At 37.7% G+C, this 25849-nt stretch overlaps 2 protein-coding genes and 1 gene segment (V, D, J or C); 1 reads left to right on the forward strand and 2 right to left on the reverse strand.

Annotated features, from left to right (window-relative positions):
* Positions 1-19691, reverse strand: part of LOC143735454 (uncharacterized) — a 37213-nt gene extending 17522 nt beyond the window's left edge. The window contains exon 1 of the mRNA XM_077225630.1: positions 19604-19691. The gene's annotated coding sequence lies outside the window, so the exon portion shown is untranslated. The remainder of the gene's footprint in view (positions 1-19603) is intronic.
* The window catches only part of LOC143735448 (SLAM family member 5-like), a 173356-nt gene that overhangs the window by 85338 nt on the left and 62169 nt on the right, over positions 1-25849 (forward strand). The gene's annotated exons all lie outside the window — the stretch shown is intronic.
* On the reverse strand, positions 20594-22140 carry LOC143735491 (Ig lambda chain C region-like). The segment is given in 2 exon segments: positions 20594-21020; positions 22041-22140. Coding segments are annotated over 2 exon segments (351 nt in total).

The raw sequence follows: 25849 nt of genomic DNA on the forward strand, positions 1-25849 counted from the left end.
TAAGATTTTATGATTGTTTTATCTTAAACATAAAATAAACTGATCCTGTTCGATCAAGGTATGCGTCTTTTCTGACTTTTTTCAGCATACATTTTTCATCTTGCATCAAACTTGCATTGGAAATATGGGTTTTGTTTTAATGTACCCAAGTGTATCTTAAATAAAAAAGAGCTTAATATACAGGTTTGTGGCTCTTAATTTCTTGGCTAGCCACTTGTAAACTTATGTTCACCGATTATATTATGGGGGTTAAATGACCAAATATGTAAGTTGAAGATAATTCATCTGAAACAACATCATCAACTCTTATTGATTCGAATTGCATCGCTGTTTTGACCATCTATTACATATACGCTGATTTCACGCAGCCACCATTTTGAAATCGAAAGCGAGGCTCTGGTGGGAAGAATCCCAGAAGTACAGATAGACAACAATGCCTTGGGCTGCGTTCCAGTCCAAAATTGACATGCCCTTCACTCGCTAACTTCCCTCTGTCTCGTTCACTCGAATGTACGTCATTGCTTACGTTGCACAAGTACCCATTGCTGGCGGAAACTGCAATGGGCTGAATTGGAACGTCCTAAGCCCTTGATCACTTGGAATCAGCTATGGAGTTGATTTATTATTTAAACATGTTTTCCCTCTAAGAATTTGTTTAATGCAGCGTTAGGTGTGATAAGTAAGATAGGTGTGTTTGGGTTGTTTTAAATATATATTTTTTATATATATATATATATATATATATATCATAGAGTTGTTTGTTGTGGTTGTGATTAGACGAGATCTGTGGTAATGTCACAATCGTACTGCATTGTGGGAAATATAGGTGCCTGAAGTGTACGAAGTAGACTCGCTCCCTCGGTCTAAATCGAGGGAACGAGTGTCTGTCCATACAAACTTCCCTCGTCCACTTCGCGAAGTGGAACGCACTTCAAAATGGCGGCAGGGATTCCCCGAGGGGAAGTGCTTAGGGAAGTTCACAAGTGCGTGTCTAAAAGTGGACTGGAACGCAGCCTTGGACTACCACCAACCTGAAGCTGCTGCTGCGATTTACACTATTAGATGTATATAGTTTGTTCCTGCCTCATTTTTTACTTTCTGAATTATATATAAAAAAATTATTTTATTTATAAATTAATTTCAGTGTAAGTTATATAGTCTAAAGTATGAAGGAAATGTATGTACAGTTTTAGAATAACTAATTTCTACATTAAACACAACAATACGCCAACGCATTCGCGACTCTCCTGTGATTAAAGGCGGCACTTCCGGTTGACTTTCCACCGGAGCCTCGCTTTCAATTACAAAATAACGGCTGCGTGAAATCAGCGTATAGCCACTGTTAGAAATATAGTTCTCCCTCAGCATAAAATTTATATACAATAGAGATTTTATGGTCCAGCACAATAGCCACGCTGGTACATTCTTTTCTATGTATGTAAGTCAAAGAGTATAGAAGTAACAAGAGGCGAAACTCAATAGAACGTTCCATTGCAACAAACGCGCCCATGCGCAGAGCTGCAGCTCCGCCATCTTGGACTGAACGCAACACAGCTGTCATAGAATTGAACGATACCGGTTCCAATTCAAAAGCGGTTAAGGGAACTAAATAGTAGTTTCTAGTTTTTAATATCTCTATAGTCTAAACTAAAACGGCGTGTTGAATAATGTACAACAAAATATGCTTATGCTTATGCTTATGGATCGGTTTATTAAACAATTCCGTCATAGAGCATGAAGCTGTCAAATATGCTATTTATTTACCCCAATAATTTTTAGGGATAACTCCCGTTTTCATACAGCACAATTTTACAACACCAGTAACAACAGCCCATGTTCCTCATGAAATGATTGACAAATTCATTGAAAAAGCCAAAACAATGAACAGTGATAGGTGAAAGGCACAACACATTAGTCAAGAGAGAATATTTAATAGTAATAGAAGATCATCACAAAATGAACAGTAATAAAATTGGTGATGGTAAGTAGATCACATCATTTCTGGCTGCATTACACACAACAAATCAAACATTGTGCAAGTAAAGTGCACACATTTACTACAAATAGAATGGCAATGGTAAGTATATTAGCTGTTCTATATGTTTTAGTCTTTAGTTTTATTATAATTTAATTAATCTTGACTGATAAAAACTTTGTACAACAAATGTTACATTTGATACAGAAAGAGAGAGTTTATGTACTGATTTACAGATGACTTAGCTTTAAAAACAAATTCTGTTTGCGCTTCTGTTTTGGGCTGTGAGAGTTGTCGATTTTGGGTCCGTAATATATGATGGATTCTGACTCTATTGAATAGTTTCACCATGTATTATACATGATGTATACAAGTGGTTTTGCACTTTTCCTTGTCACACACAACTTCCCTGCACTCACTGTTGCACACATCCATGCCTCTATTTACGTATGGAGACGTACGTAAGTTACGCTGCTCACTTTAAAGTTAATAAAAACCTTTTCTACTTTACCTCTCTGGATCTTTGGGGAATCTATGAAATGCTGGTTGATTGGTTGTACACTGCTAGTTGTTGCAGTTGATAGCAGAACACTGTTTTCTTTGTTTCCAATTATTTCCAGACATAATGCTGTACAGTTGTGCTAACGGTAAAACCGTTGGTTCAGTCCAAAATGGCGTCAGCGCGACAGCTGCGCCATCTAGCGATTGTTACCAAAACTGCAACGGAGTTTCGCCTCTTGTTACTTCTATACTCTTTGTGTAAGTTAAACATCAGGGCCCGTATTCATAAAGAATCTTAATGCAAAGAGTAGCTCCTAGTGACACAATTCTAAGAAAATTCTTAGAAATGTGGCCGTTTACTCTTAAAATTAAAGAAAAAATCCTAGTAAAGAAAAAAGTAATTCAGAAAGCATCTTAACCCTTAAAAGAGGTCTTAAGGTCAAAATTGTTAGGAGCACGGACGAGGACTTTTAAGAGGCTTAAGAGTTTTTTTAGCAGAGGAGAAAATGACAGAAAGACGAAGAGGGAGAAGAAATGCATTGCAGACAATAGATGACAGTGAGTTAATAAGACACTATAGATTAGATCGTGCAGGGATCATGTTTGTGACCGATTTTATTAGAGACACAATAACATCTCCGACACAGCGCAGGAATGGCATAGTGCCAGAAATTAAATCACTACTGTACATTAAGATATTTGGCAGCAGGGAAAATGCATCAATGCAGCAGTGATGATTTGGGTCCGTCACAAACTTCTGTAAGCAGAGTGATCACAAACAATTACAGCACTTTCAGAACCTCTTATTGTGTCGCAGTTCATTTAGTTTCGACTGGACATTCCCACATTGCAGGCTCAAAAAAATGCATTTATGAATATAGCAGGCTTCCGCACAAGCAAGGGGAATGAACCGTAAATAATTTATTATTAACCGCTATAAGCTCCCACGTCTGCTTCTGTGCTGTGACACCCGGCCTGATTTTCCTTTAAAGGGTTAGTTCACCCATAAATGAAAATTAAGTCATTAATTACTCACCCCCATGCTGTACCAACCCCGTAAGACCTTCGTTCATCTTCGGAACACAAATGAAGATATTTTTGATTAAATCTGAGAGGTGGATCACTGCTACATAGGCTGCCTAAGGGAATGAAACTTGACGGCCCAGAAAGTCATTGAAGAAAATGTTTAAATATTCCATGTGACTACAGTGGCTCAACTATAAGTTTATCAAGCGACGAGAATACTTTTTGTGCGGGGAAAAAAACAAAAATAACGACTTTATTCGACTATTCCTTTTCTTCCTTGTGGGCCTGAGACGAGAGTTCAAGAGATTTCCACGACGCATGCGCGAGAACTGAGAAGAGAACGTTCTTCTTCTAATACTTCTTGTTCAGTTCTCGCGCATGCGTCGTGGAAATCTCTTGAACTCTCGTCTTCATACACAGTCAGTGTGTGTGTGTGTGTGTGTGTGTGTGTGTGTGTGTGTGTGTGTGTGTGTGTGTGTGTGTGTGTGTGTGTGTGTGTGTGTGTGTGTGTGTGTGTGTGTGTGTGTGTGTGTGTGTGTGTGTGTGTGTGTATGAGAATGGTCAAATAGGAAAAATTACGCATGTAATTTCAAAGTGAAGGCTTACAATAGACCCTATACTTAAAATCACTCTTTTTTTCCTTCTTGGACAACCAACCAATCACAGTCTTCAAAAGATTGTGTCATACATAGCAACGGGGTCAGCCCCGCCTCCTCACTAAGATAAAAGTTTTTGTCTTTTCCTTACTCAGAGTTGCTCTCAGATCGGTCCCGAATTGCTCTTAAGCTAAGACTCCTACGTAAAAGATTTTAAGCTAAATTAAGAGTTTTCTGAGAGGATTCTTAGAATCTTTATGAATACGGGCCCTGGTATTCATTAATGGAGGAGTGAGTCCCTCACCCCTCCCCTCTCTATTCTTGCTGTTCGTTCTTTTCTACACATTGTGTATTGTATAAGCCGTTTGGGCCACAAGGGTTGTACGGAGATTCTTGCAGATACTGCCCATTATGTAATGAACATATGATATCCTATGATCTAATGTATAGTTCTATTGGTTAGACTTGTATTCTTTCCCTTAAGACTTTCACTATATAAACCATAAACTTAAGACTTAACATCCATCTTAACCAACATCTTAAATACTTAAGATGGCGCCGCGCATGGCTGCCTCGGTGTGGAGCTCTCCAGCTATACGCTTAGGGGGCTTTTCCACTGGGCTCGTTTGCTGCGGTCCGAGCCCGAGCGCGTTTGTTCCCGGCGCCCCCCGCAGCGTTGGTCTGGTTTCACACTCAACTTGATTCTATCGAACTCTGGTGCGTTTGCGTGCATCTTACGTCATTGCAAACGTGCACGGCGCATGATAGAAAACACGACGCGGGTCAATATATTGTGTTTTTTATTAATTTGGTGCCATTATTCATAGCGGAGTAAACAACCCAGGTTAACTGTGTGTGTGTGTGTGTTTCGCATAAGCTGTTTTTCCGCTGCTTGCAAATGGACTCTTTTGAGGAGACAGTGGATTTCCATTAATTTGTTGCCCTGATTGCACGCACTATGCGCGAATACACTGCAGACTCACTCTTGCTCGTATCCAGGGTAAATCTTCATCCCTTACGTGTGTTTTATTTAACTAAATACATCATAGTCGACTAAAACGCATGCGCAGGATACTTTACTTCCTGAACAAGTGCGCACCCGAGTCCGTGTAGTTTTCACATACACGCGAATCGCAGCACGGTTCGGGAGCAACCGAACTCAGACCACCTCCTCCAGGTAGTCTCGGGTTCGGTACCCCAGTGCGCACCCGGGTCCCATGACAGGGTTCACATTAGCGATTTTTCATGCGAACCGTGCCCCGTTCCGAACTAAACTGCCAGTGTGAAAGCCCCCTTATTTCACGCAGGCGTTATTTTAAATTCGAAAGCGAGGCTGCGGTGGGAAGAACCCCGGAAGTACAGATAAACAACAATGCCTTGGACTACCAACCTGAAGCTGCTGCCGCGATTTACACTATTGGATGTTAATATCCAATATAGGATATGTAGATATAGTTCGTTCCTGCTTCTTTTTTTACTTTCTGAAAAAAAAATGTACAAATGAATTTCACTGTATATAGTCTAAAGTAAGAAAGAAATGTATGTACATTTTTAGAACAACAAATTTCTACATTAAACACAACAATACGCCATCGCATTCGCGACTCTCCTATGCTTAAAGGCGACACTTCCGGTTTTCTTCCCACCGCAGCCTCGCTTTCGATTCCAAAATAACGGCTGCGTGAAATAAGCGTATTGTGTTGTTTTTGTTCGTTTGTTCTGCGTTTAGTCATTCTTTTCCTATCAGTTTCACCAGAGACGAACTACTGGACATTAGGAAACACACACCAGATAACTTTTCTACAGTTTTTGATTATTCGGACGTCTTGCTGGACATTCTCGTCGGTGGGGCAGCGTTGTTGTTCAAACGCGCGGTCAGACGCAAACGCGGGAAGCGTCCAGGCGCGCTGGTTAAACTCCGCGAGCGCGGCCTCCGCACTGCACTCCCCAGTATTCATCTTGCGAACCTCCGATCCCTTCCTAACAAAACGGACGAACTTCTTCTGCTCACACGCACTAACAAGGATTTTTTAAACTCTGCTGCTCTGTGCTTCACTGAAACCTAGAGTGAAGCCATACCAGACAACGCAATACATCTGCCGGGCTTCCAGCTGTTCAGAGCGGATCGCATCGCGGAGCTAACGGGGAAAACGAGAGGTGGTGGATTGTGTTTCTACATTAACGAAAGTTGGTGTTCAGATGTAACAACACTGAAGAAGATGTGCTCTCCTAATCTAGAGGCACATTTCATAAACTGTAAACCTTTCTACTCGCCTCGGGAGTTTTCCTCTTTCATTCTCGTGAATGTTTACATCCCTCCAGACGCGTGCGTGAGCGCGGCGCTACAACAGCTGGCTGAACAAATAGCTGAAACAGAACAAAGGTATCCTGACTCTCTTTTAATCATTCTTGGGGATTTTAACAAAGCAAATCTTTCCCGTGAACTACCAAAATACAGACAGCACGTTACATGTCCCACCAGAGACAGTAATATACTGGACCTAGGGCTGCACGATTAATCGCACGATATTGTTATGCGCATCTAATCAGTAAAGCCGGTTCCTTGATTAGTAGTAAATCGCCTTCACCTGCTTTCAGATGGAGCGGCATTTACTACAAAGAGCCGTAGTTAACTGACAAGCTGAGCCAAATCGTGTTCAAATCGAGGCCATATCGCCAACGATATTTAATGCGATATGGCTCAGCTTGTCAGTTAACTACGGCTCTTTGTACACAGCAAAAACTCAGTGTTAAATTAACACACCTGGGAGTGTATATGAGTCCACACTCAAGAGTGTCAAAGTTAATGAGATATTTAAGTGATTAATTGAGTGATGATTGAGCATTATTGAAGACACCTAAAGCAGAATCACTGAAGGAGAAAACCGGAATTTCAGGTCACCATTATGGAGATGAGTGTTTGCTTTAGTTGGGCTCTTGACCCTTATATTATTAACTTTAGATTTTGTTTGGCTGTTGTATCGGAGTTATACCTGCCAGATGAACAAAGAAAAAAAATGATCTAATGGTGTTGGTTATATTATGACATTCATCATTTGAACTAAATGTTTGTGATTTATGGTGTTGGTTACAGCATAACTGAGATTTTGCATAAATATCCAGAATTTGAGATATAATATAAAGGATTTCTTAAAAGTTGTAAAAAAAAAAAAACATCTTTCTTTTAGGCACACACAGATATCAAGATTCAGTCAATGCATCTCAACAATGGTGACGAGCAGAATATTCAATTAGGGGAAGTAAATGACAGACAATTCAGATCATAATTTATTCATACCGAAATGCATGATGGGAGCCATTAATGAGTTGTGATTGGTGGCAACAAGGATTATTATTGTCACCACGGTTGAGATTCACAGGCTGATTATTGATGTCTGTGTTTCTAAATAAATGCATTTGAAAGTGATTTGATCAGAACAATTTTTAATAAATGTTTTGGATTATAAGAAAAATACAATTATCATATGCTGTAGAACCACTAAACTGTTGCTATCAAGTTAAACCAGATCATCTGAATGAGTTTTAATTTTCAGATCACAGCATGATTATGTCAAATCACAACCAACACTATCAGATCACACTTGTCTTTGTTCATTTGACTGTAATAAATCAATAACAGCAGACAAACAAAATTTAAACTTAAAGTATAAGGATCAAGAGCCCAACTAAAGCAAACACTGATCGCCATAACGGTGGCTTACAATTTTAGATTTTCTCCTTCAGTGATTCTGCTTGTTAACATCAGGTGTCTTCAATAATGCTCAATGATCACTAAATTAATCACTTAATTATCTCATTAACTTTAACACTCGTGAGTGTTAATTTAACACTCATATCTGCATCATATCGTCCATCTGAAAGCAGGTGAAGGTGATTTACTACTAATCAAGGAAACGGCTTTACTGATTAGATGCGCATAACAATATCGTGCGATTAATCGTGCAGCCCTAACTGGACCACTGTTACACCACAATAAAAAATGCGTATCACTCTGTCTAACGAGCAGCTTTGGGGCTCTCTGATCACTGTTTGGTTCATCTCATACCAACCTACAGGCAGAAACTGAAATCAGCTAAACCTGTAATAAGGACTGTAAAAAGATGGACTAATGAAGCAGAGCAGAATCTACAGGCCTGCTTTGATTGCACTGATTGGACTGTTTTTGAAGCTGCTACCAACGATCTGGATGAGCTCACAGATACTGTAACATCATATACAAGTTTCTGCGAGGATACATGCATTCCCACCAGGACATTCTTATCATTTACTAATGATAAACCATGGTTTACTGGGAAACTCAAACACCTTCGTCATGCCAAAGAGGATGCCTACAGAAGTGGGGATAAAATCTTGTATAACCAGGCCAGAAACAGACTGGCAAAGGAGATCAGAGTTGCTAAAAGAAGCTACTCTGAAAAACTGAAAAACCAGTTTTCATCCAACGACCCATCATCAGTCTGGAATGGCCTGAGGAACATCACCAACTACAAGTCACCATCCCCCCGATCTGTGGACAATCAACACCTGGCTGACGATTTAAATTCATTTTATTGCAGGTTTGAAAAGCCCTCATTCACACCACACACCGGCTCTAACCTGCACTTCACACATTCACCATCACCTCCTGCACTTCCATTACTCCCCCCTCCTTCCATCCAACCTGAGCTTAAGGTCTGTGTGGAGGACGTGAGCCGAGTCTTCAAAAAACAGAAGACTAGGAAAGCCTCAGGCCCAGACGGCATCTCATCTGCTTGTTTAAAAGCTTGCGCTGACCAACTGGCCCCGGTCTTCACGCAGATCTTCAATAGATCATTGGAGCAGTGTGAAGTTCCCTGCTGCTTCAAACGCTCCACTATCATTCCTGTCCCCAAAAAACCCAAAATCACTGGACTTAATGACTACAGACCTGTTGCTCTCACGTCTGTGGTCATGAAGTCGTTTGAAAGACTGGTGTTGGCCCACCTGAAGGACATCACTGGACCCCTGCTGGATCCCTTTCAGTTTGCTTACAGAGCAAACAGGTCTGTGGATGATGCAGTCAACATGGGACTGCATTATATCCTGCAACATCTCGACAGACCAGGGACTTATGCAAGGATCCTCTTTGTGGACTTCAGTTCGGCCTTCAATACCATCATGCCTGGTCTTCTCACAGCCAAACTGACTCAACTCTCCTTACCATCCTCGATCTGTCAGTGGATCACCAGCTTCCTGACGGACCGGCAGCAGCGAGTGAGACTGGGGAAACACACATCCAGGACTCTCACCACCAGCACTGGTGCCCCCCAAGGGTGCGTTCTCTCCCCACTGCTCTTCTCCCTGTACACTAATGACTGCACTTCTAAAGACCCCTCTGTCAAGCTCCTGAAATTTGCCGACGGCACCACTGTCATCGGTCTCATCCGAAACGGTGACGAGTCTGCTTACAGACTGGAGGTTGAACAGCTGGCTGTCTGGTGCAGTTATAACAACCTTGAGCTGAACACGCTAAAAACAGTGGAGATGATCGTGGACTTCAGGAGGAACAGCTCAGCACTCCCCACACTCACCATCATGAACAGCACTGTGGAAGCAGTGGAGTCATTCAGGTTCCTGGGCACTATCATCTCTCAGGACCTGAAGTGGGATAATCACATTGACTCCATTGTGAAAAAAGCCCAGCAGAGACTGTACTTCCTTCGCCAGCTGAGGAAGTTCAACTTGCCACAGGAGCTGCTGATTCAGTTCTACTCAGCCGTCATTGAGTCTGTCTTATGCACTTCCATCACTGTCTGGTTTGGTTCAGCTACCAAATCAGACATCAGGAGACTGCAACGGACAGTCCGGACTGCGGAGAGGATTATTGGTGCCCCCCTGCCATCCCTCCAGGACCTGTACTCTTCCAGAGTGAGGAAGAGAGCAGGTAAAATCATCACAGACTCCACTCACCCTGGACACCACCTGTTTGAACTGTTACCGTCAAGACGGCGAATCAGATCACTGGCCACAAGAACATCTCGGCACAGGAACAGTTTCTTCCCACAGGCCATTTCCCTCCTGAACAGTTAATGTTGAAGATTTTATTATTCAGAAAACAAGTAATTTTGCTACATATTTGGACACAATTATTTCTTCTGTCTGTGACTTTGGATTTCCTCTGTGTATGTGAAAGACCTTGAATGGAATGTTGTTTGCTGCAGAAAATTCTATTCTGAGAAGTCACATGGTAAAAGACCTTTACCCAAAACTATCTATAGGGTGTGTTACCTTCTTTGGAAGAAGATGTATGTATATAACTCTGAACCAAAAGATACTCGGGAGCGCACTGGAAGGCCAGAGGGCCAGAGAGCGTTAGAGCGCCGTTCTATGGAACGGGACGGCGTTCGAAAATAAAGTCTAATTATCTCTGGCATCAAAGATCTCTGCGAAGTTATTTTTCAGAAAGATTGAAAACCACAACATTTGGCACCCCAGATGGGACTTGGGTTTTGAGGCAGAAGGAACCACGAAAGGCGACTCTGGTGACCGACACAGACAACAGTGGCCACTGTACTTTGAGGTGAGCAATTTTTGCTTTTGAAAAAGTATGTGTTGTCACCAGTGAGCCAGAGTGGTAAGACCCTTTAAAATGCTTCTCCAAGTTTAAAGAACTAAAAAATTGAAAAGAGGATCTTTGATTCTAGAAATAAGTGTCTATTGTTGTTGATGATGTCAAGTACTGTGTAATAGCGTGGCGGAGCTCCCGTTAGTGTTTGCCAGTGTTTATATAATCTGATGCAGATTGTGTGAATATTGGTAGGATGCTGATGTGCCGCTAAAGGTTTTCTCGTATGTACGTAAGAATTTATGTTTACTGTTAAAGGATAACAGTTATTGTTTTTTCTTGTCAAGAGGGCCTTGAGGATGACAAGTGTACTGGTTAAGGTTAATCAGTTGTTTTTTATATTTACTGTTAAGGATAATGGTAAATGTTAATGATTAAGGTTAATCATTTTCTGCTCATTAAGGATAATGAGTATACTGGTAAAGGTTACCAGAACTCTGTGTTTCTTATTAAGAGGGCCTCGACGGATAATAAGATAGCATGTACACAGAGGATTATAAGTACTGATAAGATATCAGTGTTGATCTGTGTTTACTTGTAAGTGGGCCTGGACGGATACAAGTATAGCATGCGTACAGATCAAGGTTAACTTCCGGTTACCGTTTTGTTAAAGATTTAGCAAAAGTCTGCTCGGGGAAGTTATGTTTGGCTTAACAGTTACCGCCTCGACTAGCGAGGGACTGCTCGGGTTAAGTTAAATCCTATGGAATAGGGGAATTAGAAGTTTAGCTTATGGTTACCGCATTGTTATAGGAATGACAATGGACTGCTCGGGTAAGCTAAATTGAATCGCAGAGGTCTGTGATAGTTTAAAGTTATTCAGTGAAGTATTGTTTGTAAAAACAGTGAGAAACACTGTGAGTAGAATATAGCTCTGTGTGTGTATGTAGGATCCTGTCCTGTGTGTCTGCTTGACTGTGACTGTGGTTAAAAATAGGTGACAAGGAATGTGTGAATGTGCTTCAGAGACAAGTAATGTATAAATGAGTATTAAAAGTAAAGGAAATAGTAAAAGAAAACAATTGTTTCAAGATATTAATCTTGCAGATTATTGTAGTATAAATAAGTTAAAGTATAAAATATATATTAATAAATGGACTGATATAATGATATATATTAATGGATAAATAAATAAAAATGCACGTGCTTAATATATTATATCTTATATCTGAAGACGTCTAAAATTTGTATCTCATTATCCCTGAAGACAAAGTGAGAGAAAAATGATTCTATTGTAGATAATTAAGTTTGTGCTAAGAAAAAATAACTTGTGCAGTGTGCTAAAAGTGAACAAGATTGGGTGACAAAGTTTCAACAGTCTTAAATAATTTACAGCAAGCTTAGAATTGTAGTAAATGTGAATTGTTGGGAATGGGTGAGGAAAAGTTTATTCACCATGTTAGATTATTTTGAGCACAGCATGCAAATATAGGAGAAAGATTGAAGGCTGATTTTATGATAGGGAAAATTATTTAATTGTATTATACTCAGAAAATCAAAGTTAGATTATTGCTCATATTGCAATGAAGAAATAGCTTGCTTTTTCCTGCAACGAAAAACTTGCTTTACTAAAAACAGAATGGGAGAACTGCTGTTGTCAACCAGTGATTATTATATAGTATAAAAGAACTAGGAAAAAGATGGTTAAAAGTGGAATTTAGATAAAGAGCTAATAGCTCAGGAACAAATATTTATAAAGATGAATTTGATCTATGCAGCTCTCTGAGTGTTCAAGTTTCAGATGGCTTCAGTGTCGAATGGAAGAGGTGAAAGGTCAAAGACGACTGCAGAGAGAAGAAGAAGAGAGGGTGAGGGGCTTTCAGCTCCCCTTCTGAAGATGACAACTCTCTGGAAAACTGGCATGGAGAAAGACTGATTTAATGCTGGAAAAGGTGAAACTTTCACTATTTCACTGGAGACTTTTTCCTGAGGACAAGAGGAAAATCCTGAGATGCAAAGCTGTGGCAAAATCTATCAAAAGCCCAAACTCAGCAGAGGCAGAGAAACAACAGAGCCAATATTCCTGTTTACACCAAGCCTTGAGTGACAGCTAGGCTGACGACACATGCAGAGCGACAGCCAAGAAGCTTCAACAGACTGATAATGTAAAAACAGAAGAACTGACTGAAACCCTTCCCTTACGGGCAACACAGGTGTGGCAACTCCGATGATCACTCTAGAGACTGCTTCAAATTTAGTTATTATATTAACTTTATTCACTCTGATTATTCACTGGTCTCATAAGCAATTCTTTATATTCTCTGCTAAACTAACCCTCTTTGCTTTTCCAGTAGGTTCAAGTCCAGCCATATAAAAAAGAAAGAGAATACACTGAAAGAGACAAGTGGGTGCTCAACTCACCAAATAGTTCAAACTGAGGCTGGATTTGGTATAGTGAGGGCTATTACATTAAACAATTATAGGGCTAAAAGCATGAAAAATGATTCTGTAGCAAAGAAAAAGATAGACACAAAATGTCAAAGATTATTATTAGTGTTTGCTAAACTATGATACTGGTCACTCCATTTTGTTTTGGCAAGTTTTTAGAGATATAGATTGGAGAAAAAAATTACTCCAAAAGTCCAAAATTATGAAATTGCAAAAAATGCTGTCAAAACTGGGATAATGAGATGGAAATGTTGTTGGCCATGGATCCAAGATTATGCAGAGATCTCCAATTTCTTAAAGCAGCTCATGAGCAAAAAACAAAACAAAAAAAGAATAGGAAAAATCAGAAAAACAAATGACAAAATGTATTTGAAAAATTACAATGGCAGGCTTATTATTCTAAAATACTTAGTCTATTAGAATTTGTAAAAATAAAAAAAGGATTATAACAACGGTGTTAAACTAAACCTTATGATCATTGACACTTCTCAGTAGTGTTTCACATAGCTGTGTTGACCTGATCAACCCTTGGCTAAAATTATAGGATGCCACATTTAGAGCACAACCTATAAGAGTGTATGCTGGCCAGTGTGTGTGAGAGAGACACTGAGTGTGAATGAGTGAGAGATGATGTTTGAAGAAACACTAAGGCAAATCAATTATTTTGCCAATACAGCTGTATTTAAAATTGAACATGTGGGCCCACAGGGCAAATTCTGCCCAATAAAATAATGACCATGGATGCATTTGGTTAAATTTCCTGGTCAGGAACTGAAGTAACAATATGAAAAAACAAAGAATGAAAAGAGAAAAATAAAAAGAGAAAAAACAGTGCCACATTTGCGCAGCGCATAACATATCTGATTTCTTTGCAGCATAACACGTCTGCCTTTCTTTTCAGCATATCATGATGGAGCTGATCTATGTCAAGAGTATGAAATATTGTCTTGTAACTTTTGTCAAAGTGGGTTGAGTATTGTCCAAGATGCCTAATAAATAATGTGCTAATAGTGGAACTCAAGACAAAGAGATAACTGAGTTGAATTGACTAATTATAAGAGTACATTGGAAATTTATTGTGAGAAAAATGCAAAGAGTTGCAAATAATGATCAAAAGTCAAATTTATGAAAAACAAATGAGAATATATGGATTAAAGTCCTGCTGTTAATGAAAGCAGAAAGGACACCACTCAGCCCACATGACCTTTCTACAGGTAACATCGAGAAGGACAATGGGACAGATGAGCAGATGATTGAAATCACATGTTGTTTTCACTAACAAAAATAATTAAGCTTTAATTTACAGATAGCAGCAGCTCGATTCCAGGAAGGATTCTGGGACAAGTCTAACAAAAAGAACCCGTAACTATGCTTTGTAATTTCAGAAGAAGTGATCAACAGTGTGACATTTGAGTCCATGCCTCTCAACTTAAAATAAACCAACTAACTTCAGCAAACCCCACAACTGAACTGAGGGATCAAGGACATGCTGACAATGAGAGAAAGAGTCCATTGCAACGAACGACTCACTGGAGACACCCTGGTGAAAGATGTAATGATTGATGACAAGGTTAACAGAATGATCAAATCATGAATGGAAGAAAAGACAAACTTGACCAGAAACACAGTAATGAGAGGAACTGTGCAAAGAAAAGAGAATCAACAGAGATGAGTACAAGCTCAAACAATAGTCAACATCAACCAACTTTCCTATGATTGGATGTTCAGCCCTTGAATAGATTCAGTAGCAACTTAATAATAACCCCACCATAACAAAAATGATTGAAAGTAAAAATATATTACGCAACATAGAAAACAATGATAATGACTAATTAAGAAAAGATACTAAAATAATGTTATATTTAAGAAATTGATATAGCATAATGGGAATTAAGACAATTCATGAAGGAAAATTTTAAAACTAAAAATAACTTTAAAATAAATTTTAAGGGGTACTCAGATGTAACTTGTCAATACAATGGTATACTTAATTAATTTAAGGCTACAGTTGAAGTTAGAGCAAGTATTAACAAATATTAAATTTTAATTTTAATTGATAAGAATACAATTTGATTCAAAATGCAATTGATTAATTAAAATGATATCAAGTAGTGCTTGATAGAAAGGATAGAAAGTTTATAGACTTAGAGGAAGTTATTGAAATCCAATAACAAACAAGCCCTTATGAACAATCTAAATGGCACCAGAGGGGGGTCAAAAATAGATATTTAGCATTCACATGAAGGACAGATTGTTGAACCAATGAATACTTTTGAATATTCTCAATCCAGATGCGCAATGGTTTTAAACCAGTGCGCAAAGGGGGGAGTAAGGAAAGGAATTAAAAATTAAAATGAAGTTAAAATTAAATGCATTTTTGCAAAGTTTGTGAAATTTGTGCAAAAACAAAGTTAAGAAAAGAACAGCGACAAAAATAGGCCATATGTCAGTATACCATGTGGACATGATATAGATGGGTAAAAGCAATGAAATCAACAGAGGAGGGCAGGAACAGAAATTATATTTCTAAAAGAAGTAATCCTTAGATTGAAAAACTATCAGAAATAAGGTCAGATTATATGTCAACTAAACAGAAGTATTGAAGATTAAAAACAAGTTGCATACGAACACAAGGAAGTTTTAATAATAATTAAGTTATAATGCTAATGGTTTAAAAGGTTGATAGAAAAACTTTTGGATTGTTAGATATAAAGAAAAAGAAATGTACATATAAGGAATATGTAAGATAGTGCAAAAAGTTATTTGCTAGAGTTATTTTTCTAATTGTCTAATGAGTTTATTGAATGACTATTATGAGATAAATGTAACATTGCTCTGAAGCTTTCTTAGTTAGAGTGATTACATGAGACATAATTAGTTTATTCATGATAGTTTATTTAGAAATTAGTAGAAACGAAGAAAATGTATTCAGTTTAGTCTTGAACTGAGGAGCTACAATGAGAATAGGAAGCAACATGCGAGATTAAAAAGGTCAAAATGGAATTTATTGTTTAAATTTGGTAATAAAATAGACAGTAAGTGAAATGTATTGCAATTTATGTGATAGGTGTAAAGTGTTCTGTTCACTAAAATTGACTGACTAAAAGATGGATTCTTCGAATTTAAGAAATGATATTCTCTCATAAGAAGTGATAAAAACGAGAGAGTTATGTTTACCCAGCCATATTTTGAATTAATAGTCATATGGATCAAGTAGAACAAAAATGCATAATAAATCAATTAGACTACTATAATAAGCAGATATTTATTATAATGCTTTGTCTGCATTAGGAGAAAAACAATTATGTGAAAAAAGTAAACTGACTTATGTTTGGTGATCAGTCTTGCACTTTTACTAAATAATATTGTGCAGGGAGGAAAATTTAGCGATTGAGTCAAGAAAAAACTTAAGAGCAGAAGTTAAGGAAAACTTAATGAAAAGTTTTGAAAATTAAGGTTTGCTCAATTAGGGATATTGAAAGTGGGTTATTATTCTGTTGTATACTTTGTATATTAAGATCATTAGTTGGAAAACCACGGTTAAACGAATGAAAATGCGGAAAAAAGATAATGAAAACTAATTTGAGAGGGCAACCAAATTGATATTTACAAACCCTGGATGTTGATTAAAGGAGGAATTGAGGACGAAGAAGATGATTGATGAGCCAGACCCTAGAGGATATCTACACCTCAAGAAAACTTTCAATAGCATAAGAGACTTTTATGTTTGATATACTCTACATAACTGTGACAATAACATGCAATGCAAGAACAAAGGTATACACACTTATAACTATGTTTCAGTTTGTCTGACTAGGAGACCTCGATTCTTTTACTTTTTCCATTAATCAAAAAAGAAAGAACAACTAAAAGAAATAAAAATGTATGGAAGAAGATGTTTGGCTCGAGTGCTCCTCCGGAGTGTGGTGGCTTAATCCAGTAATTGGAAAGGAGAATGGGTGACTCAGTTGGGTCACTAGGTAGCATAACTGAGGGAGCTGGATTTTGAAACTACACTCTGGAAAAAAACTAATGAAAGTGAGGCTTAGATAAGCCTCAGAGGAGGGAATGTTGAAGATTTTATTATTCAGAAAACAAGTAATTTTGCTACATATTTGGACACAATTATTTCTTCTGTCTGTGACTTTGGATTTCCTCTGTGTATGTGAAAGACCTTGAATGGAATGTTGTTTGCTGCAGAAAATTCTATTCTGAGAAGTCACATGGTAAAAGACCTTTACCCAAAACTATCTATAGGGTGTGTTACCTTCTTTGGAAGAAGATGTATGTATATAACTCTGAACCAAAAGATACTCGGGAGCGCACTGGAAGGCCAGAGGGCCAGAGAGCGTTAGAGCGCCGTTCTATGGAACGGGACGGCGTTCGAAAATAAAGTCTAATTATCTCTGGCATCAAAGATCTCTGCGAAGTTATTTTTCAGAAAGATTGAAAACCACAACATTAACACACCTCACAAGGCATATGCCTGTAAGTGCAATACTCCCACTGTTTAGTGCAATATCCTACAACTCAGGTGATACTTATATGTAGATTTATTTTTTTATAATATTCAAAACACTGTAAATATGTTCATAGTTCATAATCTGTAAATCTGAAAATGTCTATTCTAACTAAACCCAACTGTGATACTTTTATTCTCATATATTTATATTTTTATTTTTTATTCTTAGAATTTGTAGTATTATGTTTTTTGTTGTATTTGTATTTGTATATGTGCACTGGAAGCCTCAGTACCAAAACAAATTCCTTGTGTGTGCAAGCACACTTGGCAATAAAGTAGGGCTGTGCAATTAATCGAATTTTGATTTCAATTTCGATTTTGGCTCCCAACGATCTCCAAAATAGTCCAATCGAGTAAAAACGATTATTTTGCCATGTTCTGTTTTGCTATTTTGTCTTGTGTTCTGAATGACTCGCGCACGCGCATATCCGCCCCTCCCGAAGCCATAAACTCTCTCAGCCTACAGTCATAAATTGCAAGCACAATAAACTTCACAATAACAATTGGCTAATTTAATATAGACTGAAGTGAGACCATAGACGTCTCTCGAGCTGTCGCGATCTCTTTCTGCTCGATCACTGTAGCGCCTCAGTTCAAGCGAACGGCAGCGCGCGCGCACATGACCTGATCATCTGTTCCGCTTTACAGCACGAAACACATCGAGAATGAACAGGGAGCGACATTAACGCTTGTCTGCTTGTCCGGGAAAATGGGATTTTTAAGTTTCAAGTGAAAGAGTTTTACTTGCCCGACCGATCGAAACGCGAGATGGGTTTGATCTTATACAGTCAGTGTAAACAGAGATTGGTAATGGATAGTTTCTTGAAGCTGCGCTGCCTAACAGCACACACAAAAACTCACAGAAGAAACATACTGAGGTAGAAATGTTGAGTTTTTGAATAATATATGATATAGTTAAGTAACATAACACGACTATGGGCTGTTCTATAATATCACGATTGCAAATGTTACATTGAATTTAAAGTTTAATAAACAAGTAGTCTAGTTTATATGTAGTAACTTACATTTTAGACGCAATATTGACTGGTTTTGTTCCATTTCACCGACGAAAATAGTTACAAAAGAAAAGCAACACTAAGCGCTGTGTTTTGTTACTGAATGATTCATTATTTTGAAAATAATCGTTTTAATGAATGACTCAATGATTCATTTATTAAGACGGTCACTTGACGCCACCTATTGATTTATTGTTTAAAAGGTATCATTGATTTTATTTTTTATTTTATTATTTGTTTAAAAATTAATCTTATAATATTTTCACAGTTGTAATTTTGCAGTGTAAATTAATTTGATTGATAACAGCCCTTTTTATGAAAACTGAATTTGATCAAATGTAAGAATTTGACATAAAACATATATTTATTTAGGTTTAATAATTGTCCTTTCCTTTATAAAGGTAAATAACGCCCTGGTGACCCCCTACAACCAATTACTTTGTAAACATGTCACCGTTTTCACCACTTGTGAGTCTGCAGACAATTTTTAAGAATTGTTGAAAGGTGTCTTTTAATAAATGCAACACATTCCCAAAGTCATGTGAAATAATCGTGTTACATAATCGTGATTTCAATACTGACCAAAATAATCGTGATTATGATTTTTTCCATAATCGAGCAGCCCTAAGCTCTTTCTGATTCTGATTCTGATAAACAAAGGATATTGGAGGAGACACTTCTCTCCCCGGCGCTGGTTTCTGTGAATTGTTTATTATCTTCTTGAATAAAAAGACCACGATTTGTGGCACTTCTCGTTTGGACCTTTTAATTTCGATTCTAGCAGCCACTTTGATATAGCGGTCTGTCGCGCTAACCGCGAGCACCCAATCTAACTGTAGGCTACTCAGCAGCACTGAACTCATGACAAACTATTAATAAAGTACAAAGAAATGCCTTCAACACATAGGCTACATTAGTATTATGTATACCAGTGTTTATACTCAAAGTGTGTAATGTGCATTTTGTTTCAGTTACCTGAAAAGAAGTATGATATAGTTTGGAAAGAATTCTGATGTGACGGCTTCCCGTTGCTGTATTTACTACGAATGAAGCCAGTCTATGAATGAAGCACATCACAGGCGCACGCCCAACTGTAGCGAGGAATGACGTCATGACGCCGATATGCCAAAATAAAATAACTAATTTACTAACACTCTTTTTTTCACATAAAGCACAAATAAGAAATTAAATAATATTTAGCAGTATTAGAAAAATAACATTTAACAATTTTATAATGAATTTGAAGAAGAAATTGTACAAATGCGTAGGCTATCCTCAAGGAAAGGGAAAGAAGACTTAAAAAACATACCACACACAACAGGGCTTAAACAAAATTGAGAATATAACCAACTTTAGTGGACATTTATCTTAAAGGAAGTGGTAATTCTCTCATTTGACAACTGCATGTTGATTGTTTGATGATTTTATTGTTTATTGTGTTTTGTCAGTAAAGCCGGCTTATTTTCTATAATCATCCCATTTCTGTGAATTTTTTTTTTTTTTTTTTGACACTCCATCTCCTTGTCCAAACAATTGAAATAGGTGTCACACAAGTGAACCAAACATGTCCCCGCCTCCCGGTCACCATGACCGTATACATTGTAACAAAGATATTTTAGAGCAGTTTTTCAAGTAGCTACTTCATTTCAAGCTGATAATGAACTCATAACTAATTTCTCATAAGCAGAAGTGAAACTGTTCCAGTTCAGAGCGTTGAACCAAGAATGAAACTGAGTTAAAGATGAAAATCACATTTGCATTGGCAGGTTTAGTGATTCTGATCCTCTCTGAATAGAGCAGCTCCGTCTCCAGTGACCGTGTTCAAACCCCAAGAGCTTAATTGCATATTTACTGCTAAATGCAGCTGTTCTCAACTAATAAAATCAATCAAAAGCAGCTGAAACTTTAGTGCAGGTCTTTGAATGAATGACAGACACTGATCAATGATGCAGTCGAACACAAATGTAACGCATTCAGAAGCTTTATTGAATGAACAGCAATCGCAGCACATTGAAAGACTGTTCAGTATTGAGCTGTAAATCACGTGACTGGTGTGAATCTTGCACTCGGAAACATCAGCACTCGGAGCTCTTTAGGAACGAGGCCTCGTCAGCAGCTCCGTAATGTGTTACTCTGCAGACGAACCGCTTTGTGTCTTCCCAACGTGCTTTGCTGACGCTCAGGACACTGCTGCAGCTGTAGCGCCCGTCCCGCTCACTCTCTACGCTGGTCTGAACCCCCTCGGTGACCTCTGACCCGTCCAGCGTCCAGCTCACCTGCGCCCCCCGTGGAGAGTAAGAGCTGAGCAGACAGAGCAGTGCAGCTGAGTCTCCAGAGATCTGCAGAGAAGAGGGCGGCAGCAGAGACACGGAAGGCTTCACTGCGGGACCAGCTGCACAAACACACACAAACAACACAAACGTCTGTTTGATGCTCAGAGTTTAGGAATCATTTAGATGTCAGACATATGTAGTAAAATTTCCTCTTTACAGAAATTTCACATCACTGTTTTCAATCATATAACAGACAATCTATCCAGAATTATTTTTTAATATTTTTTACATTATATAAATTTTTACTGCTTCTAAATATATTATATAAAAGATATATTTATAAATATAAATCAGTTCATCAGACATGATATACTGTGCATTATATGCTTTTATTTTTTTATTAAGTAAAATATCTTTTCAAATTGATAATTTTATTGAAATGTCTTTATAAGGTATAGGAAACACATTTTAAATGATCATTTCATAATCATATATTATTTTTATAGTAAATATAAATAACCATTCAGGACACTTTTGTCATTAACATAATTATAAGTGAACTTAAACCTTTAAATTATTAATTTTTACGTTTTCAACTAAATTTCTTTTTGAGGAGGGCAAAATTAACAAACTTAAATACATTAAGAAATAATTGGAAATATTATAATTAATTGAAATACAATGAAATGTTATCATATATTAGGTGTGGATTGACTAATGTAAAACATTAAATAAATACAAATATGAAATATGCCTTGAAACATAAAAAACATAATATCACCAAATGTAACATATTCATAATATAGCTAAATAATTAAATACTTCAATTGGTGCAATCAATCAATAAAATAGAATGAAATGTGACAATAAGATTTGAAATGCAAGTAAAGATTATCAATAATACAACTAAGAATATTGTTGCCAAATATTCTTAAATAACATTAAACCTCCTTTTAAAACACACACATCATAAAGTTACATTAGCTAATTTAAGAAAGACTTACTTCTGAGCACCAGTTCAGTTCCTCCACCAAAAGTGTACCACAGTGCTTCATTCTAGTGAAAGCGTCGTACAAAAACCTCCGTCACACTCAAATGAACACAAACTCCAGCAGAAAAAGAGAGCGAACGACACTCACAGATACGAGACTCAACAGCAGCTCTCCACAGCATAGACCATGGATTGGTCTGAAAAGAAGAACAGCATGTTCATCTTTAAGAAAAATAAAACTTATTGCATGATGACTAAAATCATGTTTCATAATCAATCCTAAAATGCATTCATCACATTTACAAACACATGTGATTTAAACTCTGCTACTTCTATTTACCAGCTTTATAATAAAATCTTTAGCCAGATTTAGATGGTCATTCCCTATTGACCTTTGACCTGTTATATCATGGATGATATAAAATCTGCAGCACAGGTATTAAATGCTCTCAGCATCACAGTCTGAATGAAACTGATCATTAAAAAAGTGTTTAAATGGAGAAGCTCGACCAAAAATAAGATTTAAATCAGTATATCATGAATGTTTGTTTCTGAAAATCGTCATAAAACAATTATGAGCAAAGATACTAAATGGCAAGATGGAGTATCTGCTGTCTTCAGGTAAATGATCTGGAGTCTGTTTGCATATTCGTCAGATGTTTCAGTGTTTATAGTGCTGTGAGTTTAACACTTCATCACTGACACACACAACAATCTTCATCAACATGACCTTCATCATCATCTTCATCTGGACTCTGACAGCGTTTGCTCAAGGTTGGTGAAGCACAAGTTTCAGATGAATTAATATATTGTCAACGTTTTGAGTTGATTTTCTTCTTGTTGTGTGTTTCAGAGTGTAGAGGACAGATCACTGTTACTCAGAATCCCTCAACGACAGCAGCCCAACCTGGACAAACGGTGAAAATCAACTGTAAAACCAGCAGAGGTGTGTACAGTTGGAGCGGGAAATATTATTTAGCCTGGTACTTACAGAAACCCGGAGAACCTCCAAAACTCCTGTTTTTTTATGCAGACGTCCCCCAGTCAGGAACTCCATCTAGATTCCGTGGCAGTGGATCTAACAGTGATTTCGCTCTGACCATCAGTGGAGTCCAGACTGAAGATGCTGGACATTATTTCTGCCATAGTGCACACAATGGTCCAACGTTTACACAGTGATAAAGAGTCGTACAAAACCCTACTATATAAGATACTGCAGCTGCTCAAACACCATCACACACTAATGCCACACAGATTCCAAACATAGGAACTACACGTGCTCAAATTGAAGGCTGTCTCTATTAGACTGTGACAGATGGGTTTGACTCAACTATGATTAGAATCTGAGAAAACCGAGTGTGTAAATTGATATAAAATCAAACAAACAATAATGTCGTCATACATCATAACAGCTGGCGGAGAGGTACACAGACATCTTTAACACTTCTCTCTCAAAGGAAACTGTCCTCCCATTGTACTGGTTCTGAAAAACAAACATAATTACAATGAACGATTTCAGATTTCAACTTAGAGCTGATCGTGGTGAGCAGGTAAGTTGGCAGTTCAATAGATAGTTTTGTTGACAGGAATCGGGCAGTGAATGGAATGACTTTTCTTACAGGACCACAGGATCGTGGATTGATGAAAGGATAGTTGACTGGATGCACACACCTCGCTGGATGAACGGATGCAGACCTGATGGACATAAAAAGAGGAATGGAGGAATGTGAAGATGTTGGAGAGGAATATTCATATTTCTCATCCCACAACCCATTCACACTTTGGACAGAAACAATCATCTCACTGACCACTCTCTCCCCCAACCCCCATATATAATATTTTGTTCTGTGACCGATCATGTATCATCATCTTCAACAGTGTATCAAACCAAGTGCATTCCGTTAAAAAAAGTTGGCAATAAACTCTAAAAAATATGTTTTTATTGTATTTTGTATTACACTGTAAAGTTAAAGCCTTTTTCAATTAGCTACTTCATCTCAAGCTAATTAATTTATTTCTCATAACTAATTTCTCATAAGAAGAAGTGAAACTGTTCCAGTTCAGAGCGTTGAACCAAGAATGAAACTGAGTTTAAGGTGAAAATCACATTTGCATTGGCAGGTTTAGTGATTCTGATCCTCTCAGAATAGAGCAGCTCCGTCTCCAGTGACCGTGTTCAAACCCCAAGAGCTTTATTTCACATTTAATGCTAAATGCAGCTGTTCTCAACTAATCAAGCATAGCGTTAGCTCTGCAGGTCAAGTTAGTCAAGCTTGCATCAGCTGACTCTCAGCTGATCCACGTCTACCTATAGGATATGACGTCTCTACCGAAAGCTCCTCCTCTCATCCAGTCAGGACTACATTTATACATGGGGATGGGGTATCACTGATCTCCCGGCTCTTATCCATTAGAATGCATCGATGCGCAAGTAGTTCTTCAGAATAAAACCATACCGCCAATCCAAACTGTATGCTAATTGTCAATCATCTTTGACGAAAGTGGTCCTGACAGAATTACAATCAATCAAAAGCAGCTGAAACTTTAGTGCATAACTTTGAATGCATGACACAATGATTAATGATGTAGTCGAACACATTGTTTATGTAACTTTAAAAATAAAGTCTTTTAGGTTTTACTTCTAAATTTTATCGGATTTCATTTTTGATAAAAGCAGCTTTTATGCAAAGTGAACGGTGTATTTGACACTTTAGCACTGAAACTGATTATAACAGTGCAGACCATTAATGCTGTAAGCAAGAGACACATACATTGATCTAGATTAAGGTGTATTAATAACACACTTTTGGTAAGGGATTAGATACTGGATGAGACCATTGAATCGTTACATGATGATTATGTCATTATCAAAACATAACACCTGATCACATTTGTCTTGGCTTTTTTTGCCACAGCAAATGTGTCTTAAAAACACACGGTTATGGCAGCCAAAGAAAAACTAATGTTAAAAAATGTATGATCAAGAGCCCAGTTAAAGCAAACACTGATCTACATCATGGTAATGTCAAACTAAACAAATCATCATCTAAAGCTCTCTTAAATCTCAATAAGAGCTTAGACATGTGGCAGAAATAAAGTCAAAATAAAGTTGGTAATAAATGAAGCTGGTAAAGTTGTTTGTGGAGTTGTTTAATCAGATCTTGAGAAATTTAAAGGGTTGGTTCCTCATGTCGTTCCAAACCCGTAAGACCTTTGTTCATCTTCGGAACACAAATTAAATGATCAGTTCACTTCAGACTTATAATTTACTGATAATTTACTCACCCCCACGTCATCGAAGACGTTCATGTCTTTCTTTCTTCAGTCAAAAAGAAATAAAGGTTTTTGAGGAAAACATTCCAGGATTTTTCTCCATATAGTGGACTTCCATGGGGTACCACTGTTTGAAGGACCAAATTGGAGTTTCAGTGCAGCTTCAAAGGGCTCTACACAATCCCAGCCGAGGAATAAGGGTCTTATCTAGCAAAACCATTGGTAATTAAAAAAAACAACATTTGTATACTTTTTAACCACAAATGCTCGTCTTGCAATTAGCTCTTCGATGTGCCACGCATTACATAATCCCGTTGAACGAGGAAATAGGAAATTTCCAAAAGCACGTGAAGGCAGGATAAATGATCAAATGCCATTTAAAAGGTCCAACAAATCCCACATGGATTCAGTATCCAGAATTTAGCGATTTAATAGGGACTTAATTTAGCGATTTATGGGATTTAAAAGGTCCCTTGTGGCTCCTCACACCCAGCCTCAAAACTTCAAGTATTCATATAACAAAATATAAAAGATGCACAAATAATGTATAACAAATAAAAAAACAATACAACAATCACTGTTGGTGAATGCAAATTGTAAACACTGAGTGAGTCTGGGGCACTATAGTGGTAACTGAGAGGCGAAATCAACAGTAGATCATGAAAACTGTGCCAAATGTTGTTC

This window comes from Siphateles boraxobius, unplaced genomic scaffold (genome assembly GCF_051911475.1).
Source record: "Siphateles boraxobius isolate OS27281-9 unplaced genomic scaffold, OSU_SipBor_1 13, whole genome shotgun sequence".
Classification (NCBI taxonomy): Eukaryota; Metazoa; Chordata; class Actinopteri; order Cypriniformes; family Leuciscidae; genus Siphateles; species Siphateles boraxobius.